Source organism: Protobothrops mucrosquamatus, unplaced genomic scaffold (assembly GCF_001527695.2).
Source record: "Protobothrops mucrosquamatus isolate PMUCROS unplaced genomic scaffold, P.Mucros_1.0 scaffold2018, whole genome shotgun sequence".
In the NCBI taxonomy this organism is placed as follows: domain Eukaryota; kingdom Metazoa; phylum Chordata; class Lepidosauria; order Squamata; family Viperidae; genus Protobothrops; species Protobothrops mucrosquamatus.
Genome location: NW_015388129.1, coordinates 81862 through 87750, shown reverse-complemented (window position 1 = coordinate 87750; position 5889 = coordinate 81862). Strand labels below are relative to the sequence as shown.

General features: G+C 43.3%; 1 protein-coding gene across 1 annotated transcript in view; it reads left to right on the top strand.

Annotated features, from left to right (window-relative positions):
* The first annotated feature begins 84 nt into the window (after window positions 1-84).
* Window positions 85-5889, top strand: part of VSTM2B (V-set and transmembrane domain containing 2B) — a 19856-nt gene continuing 14051 nt past the window's right edge. Inside the window, exons 1-2 of the mRNA XM_029285654.1 lie at window positions 85-142; window positions 976-1160. Of these exons, the coding sequence (XP_029141487.1) occupies window positions 85-142; window positions 976-1160 (243 nt within the window). The remainder of the gene's footprint in view (window positions 143-975; window positions 1161-5889) is intronic.

Below are 5889 nucleotides of genomic sequence, written 5' to 3'. Positions count from 1 at the left end.
GGGGGGGAAGCAGGACACCATCCCCAAAGCCCCACAGCTGCCGTAAGGGGCAAAGCGTGGGCGCTGGCTGGCAGAGCCGACGACATGGGCACCGGAGGGGAGGCAAGGAGGGCTTTCCGCAAACTTTTCGCTGCTCCTTACTGTAGCCACTTGTCTGACATGGATGGGTGCCGAGACTGCAGTGGGAGGGAGGGAGGTCTACCTGGCGTTGGGGAAGGGGGTCTCCCAGCCCCCCCCCACCCGTTCACAAGGAGGGACCGGCGTGGACTTGCTTGCTGGCACGCAGGGGAGAATTTGAAGGATGACTTGAATAAGGGCTTTGGCATTCAGAGGGTGTGCTTAGATATCCTTCAGGTTTCCCTTTTTTTTTCTTTTTTTTTTCTTTTTTTTTCATCTTCTTTCTCAGTGTTTGTGATTGTGTATGTCCAGGGAACCTGTTTGTAGCAAAATCTCCCTGGGCTGAGAAACTGCCTCTGGTGCAATGTTTTGGTTTGCCTTGCTGATTTTAGCAAAAGTACTTGGGAATGTCCGTCTTTCCTTCGTTTCTTCCCTTCTTTCTTCCTTCCTTTTCTTCCCTCCCCTCCCACCCTCCCTCCTTCATTTCTCCCTCTCTTCCTCTCTCTTTCCTCCCTCCCTCCCTCTATTCTCTCTCTCCCTCCTCCCATCCTTCCTCCCTTCCCTTCCTTTGTCTTTCCCTCTTTCCTCCCTTCCTCCCTTTCGCCCTCCCTCCCTTTCTTCCTTCTATTCTCTCCTTCCTTCCTTCTTTCTTTCCTTCCTTCCTTCCTTCTTTCCTTCCTTCCTTCCTTCTTTCCTTCCTTCCTTTCCTTCCTTCCTCCCTCTCTGCTACCCTCTAGTTTCCTTCCTTCCTTCCTTCCTTCCTTCCTTCCTCCCTCCCTCTTTGCTACCCTCTAGTTTCCTTCCTTCCTTCCTTCCTCTCTGCTACCCTCTAGTTTCCTTGTCTTTTTTTATTTTCAGCTACCTTTACCGAAGTTCCTAAAGATGTGACGGTTAGGGAGGGAGATGATATTGAGATGCCCTGTGCTTTCCGGGCCAGTGGATCTGCTTCTTACTCCTTGGAAATCCAATGGTGGTACCTTAAGGAACCAGCACGAGAGCTCGCACACGAATTAGCCATCAGTGGTCCTGGCAGCAGAAGCAAGGTAATGAAAGGGAAAAAAAACAAAACACCAACCCACTTCCCAAGGATGCAATTACATTCTCCCACTATTAATTAACATGATTTGCCACAGTCTATCTGGTTGGTAGAAACAGAGAAGACTTCAAGCAGCATTTTAGCAACCTAAAGAGAAAAACTGCATTTGGGGGGGGGTTCTTTCTGCCTCGGGAGCTAATTCAGAATACCCAGGTGAAGTACAGAACCAACCCAGAGCGACCCTTTATGCAGTCATTTCCATAGGTGCTCAAAATAATTTTGGATCTGTGTCTGGTTTTTGAATGTTGAGTAGTGCCTGAAGGGTCCAAGGGGGTATGAGATATCAAAGTTCAGAGGCCATATCCAGGACATGATGTCACCGCCGAGAATCTTGTGTGCATTCAGACATTTCTGCTTATTCTGTATGTTATGGTTCCCGACAACCAGCGAAGGATATCACTGCAACATACGGTATTAGGAAGCCAATGATCTGCACCCTTGAGTGGACGGTCTTTTCAATTTGTCCAGCCGAGATTCATGGTTTCAGTTTTCACAAGAGTTCTGGGAGAAGGTGAGCCATGGGCTAATGCTTCAACCTGGATGCATCTGCAGGAAAGTTTGCCAGTCAGATTAAAAATCACACCAGGGGTGTCTTCGCCATCCTTCCTGGCCCTCTGAATCCTCTCCAGTGTAGAAGGGTTTGACCCGGCCTCCAGTTTAGACATCTTTGGTACTGATGTGGTGAACGGGTAAGCTTCTAGAGATCAAGTGGGGTAGCACAGATTGATCGTGCTACTGATAACTAATGTTATTTCAGTGTCGTTCTGCTTAGGGTGGAGGCAGTCCAGCCATCTCATACGCAGACACCACGTACTGTGAGATGCAAGCAATCTCTCTCAGTGAATGAGACCTAGGCTTTGTTTAGTGGTTAAGGCACCAGGCTTGAAACAGGAGACTGTGAGTTCTAGTCCTGCCTTAGGCGTGGAAGCTGGTTGGGTGACTTCGGTCCAATTATTCGGTAGACTGTGCGTTCTAGTCCCGCCTTAGGCATGGAAGCCAGTTGGATGAATTTAGGCCAATTATTCGGTAGGCTGTGCGTTCTAGTCCTGCCTTAGGCATGGAAGCTGGTTGGGTGACTTTAGGCCAATCATTCGGTAGACTGTGCGTTCTAGTCCCGCCTTAGGCATGGAAGCCAGTTGGGTGACTTTAGGCCAATCATTTGGTAGACTGTGTGTTCTAGTACCGCCTTAGGCATGGAAGCCAGTTGGATGAATTTAGGCCAATTATTCGGTAGACTGTACGTTCTAGTCCCGCCTTAGGCATGGAAGCCGGTTGGGTGACTTCGGGCCAATTATTCGGTAGACTGTGCGTTCTAGTCCCACCTTAGGCATGGAAGCCGTTGGGTGATTTGGGGCCAATCATTCGGTAGACTGTGCATTCTAGTCCCGCTTTAGGCATGGAAGCCGGTTGGGTGACTTCGGTCCAATTATTTGGTAGACTGTGCGTTCTAGTCCCACCTTAGGCGTGGAAGCCGTTGGGTGATTTGGGGCCAGTCACACACTCTCAGCCCAACCCACCTCACAATATTGTTGTAGGGAAAATAGAAGGAAGGAGTACTAGCTACTCTATATTCGCTGCCTTGAAAGTAGGATATAAAATTAAAAAAATAAAATAAAATAATTCAGGGGGATCCACTTTGATCGTTTCTAAACTATACTCAGAAAGAACAGGTGGAAAATAAAATGAATCCCTTGCACCATAGCATAAGCACTGATTTCCGTCCATTCTCAGCTTCAGGATGAGAACATGATCCCATGCAAGGGACGATGCTGCAGAAAAATAGTATTCCAGAAATTCTTAATATTAGTTTCACTGGCACATTTTACCTTCCTTGCTCTTTTTAGGGTTATCGTAGCTCTTTACTAAGAAAAAAAAATTAGGGAAACATTTTGGCGACATTTGGGTTGGTCCTAATGCCTTGTTCATCTATTGTCTTGCCTTTCATCTAACTTAGATAGATGACAGACAGACAAACAGATATTAGATGAGAGATGAGATGGGTAGATAGATGGACAGACAGACAGACGGACAGACAAACAGAACTATATAGGCTACAATTAAGTATTAAACATTTAATTTAAATATCAACGCAAAATTAAAGCTGGGAAAATTCATAAGGTTATTGATGGTCCAAAAGATGGAATGTTAAAATAAATAAGACATATAAAATTATTGACAAATGTAAGAAAGCTATTAAGTAGCTGATGGATAGAATAAGAAGTATACTAATTTAAACAAGAGACAGTATGTATTAAGGGAAAAGAGAGAGGAAATATTGGCTGTAATAGTTGGAGATTTGTATTAATAATATTTGTATGCAATGGAATTATTGTAACTCAGACACCACGTTGCTTTTCAAAGATACAATTGTAACATTGGAAAATTAATAAAAAGTTTTAAACAAAAGAACTATATAGGCTACAAGTTCAATAAGGAGTAAGAAAAATATGATTGCAGTGAACTAGGCTAGCATGGTACGGTTGGAGTAGAGAGCTCCATTTGGTTACAAGCTGCCCTTTGAATCATAAAAATATAAAGTGGGCAGTCCTTTTTTTTTTGTGCTGATCTTCATTCCTTCATAAAATGGGAATTACTTCAGTACAGTAAGGGAGTGAGATACAATCATCCAAATAGGCCTACACATTTTTCTTATTGTAGTGGTCCAGATATTGGACCGGGATTGGAAAGATCAAGTCTACTCTCATCCATGAAAATTCCTGGGGTGACTTGGGCCAAGTTAATATCTCTCAGCCTGATCCAAGCTACATGGTGGTTCTTTCAGGAAAAAAAAAGGAAAGATATCCAGTATGTACCACCTCCTGGAAGAAAGGCAGGATATAAACCTAACAAAAGTCATCAATAACCATTCCTTTAGTAAATGGCCTGGTGATTTTTAAGAGGACATGGTTTTCCCCAAAACAGCATACTTTGGACCATGAAATCAACTGAAGTCATAAAACAATTAAACAACAGCACAAAGTTGAACAGGAAGAGCATCAGAAATAATTTCATTCAAGCTCAGCCAGTCAGGATACAAAACTAAGAACGAACTCATACATGTCGTATTCTTTCAGTGCCGAGGGTCCAGAACAAAATCATATTTAGGGCATATCTGAAGATCAACTAACCAATCAAACAGAAAAGGAGCTGATTTTATTTCCTGAAGAGGACATTTCATAATCAAAGGCCTATATCCCTTCAAAGATTCTTCCTCATAACCAAAGAGAGCATCTACCAGGTCAAAAAAGCCAAGATGGTGACACAAAGCCCTCATAATCTATAAAGTCTCTGGCGCAAGCAGGGGGTTGGACTAGAAGACCTCTAAGGACCCTTCCAACTTTATGATTCTATGATTATTTTAAAACTGTAACACACACAAACACACAAACTCATGGACGCCTCTGCAGCCAAATCTTTCCTCCTCTTTCAGGCCAAGGTAGTAGTTTTTCTCAAACCTCCGTAAGCTTTAAAGGTTGAAAGCAGCATTTTTGAATTGAGCCCAGATGTGAGCAGTCACCACGTCCAATGCAAAATTGTTTTAATGAAATCCAAATAATAAAAGCTGACTAATAGGTCCTCCAGGGTAGTCATTATCTTAAAAGTCATATGCTTCTTTTTCAGAGCTTCCATTTCTAAAATGGGTGTTTTACAAGCCTTTTTAAAAATGTGTGTGTACATATACAGACAGATTTTATTATGATCAACTGAACATTGCAGCCCTTTCAACTGTTACTCTCACTACCAAAATGAGTCAAATGGATTTTTATTTTTATTTTTTGCCATGGAACCTACATAAAGTTGACTACTAATAATTAAACAGTGAGATTTAAGTGGAAGACAGATATAGAAAGTTTTGGTTGGTTGTTTGTTTTTTAAGACGATGTTTGAGTGGAATCTCATACTGTATGCATTTAACCATTATCAGTGGTCTGTCTGTCCATCCATCCACCCATCCATTTCTATCGGCAACATTTGTATTTAAGTTCTCATTAACTGAGAGGTTGATTCTCAGAGTCAACCCTATGTGGTTCTCCGTTGTGTGGGAAGCAGATGTTGTCTTCTTTGTAAAGCCAATAAGCCAGTCCTATAGAGATCTTAAAACTGCATTGCTGTTAGGCATGCATTAAATCCTTCCTTTCCTTCCTTTCCTTCCTTCCTTCCTTCCCTTCCTTTCTTCCTTCCTTTCCGTCCTTCCTTCCTTCCTTCTTCCTTCCTTCCTTTCTTCTTCCTTTCCTTCCTTCCTTTCCTTCTTCCTTCCTTTCCTTCCTTCCTTCCTTTCCTTCCTTCCTTTCCGTCCGTCCTTCCTTCCTTCTTCCTTCCTTCCCTTCCTTCCCTTCCTTCCCTTCCTTTCTTCCTTCCTTTCCGTCCTTCCTTCCTTCCTTCTTCCTTCCTTCCTTTCTTCTTCCTTTCCTTCCTTCCTTTCCTTCTTCCTTCCTTTCCTTCCTTCCTTCCTTTCCTTCCTTCCTTTCCGTCTGTCCTTCCTTCATTCTTCCTTCCTTCCCTTCCTTCCCTTCCTTCCCTTCCTTCCTTCCTTCCTTCCTTCCTTCTTCCTTCCTTCCTTCCTTTCCTTCCTTCCTTTCTTCCTTCCTTTCCTTCCTTTCTTCCTTCCTTCCTTTCCATCCTTCCTTCCTTCTTCCTTTCCTTCCTTCCTTCCTTTCTTCCTTCCTTTCCTTTCC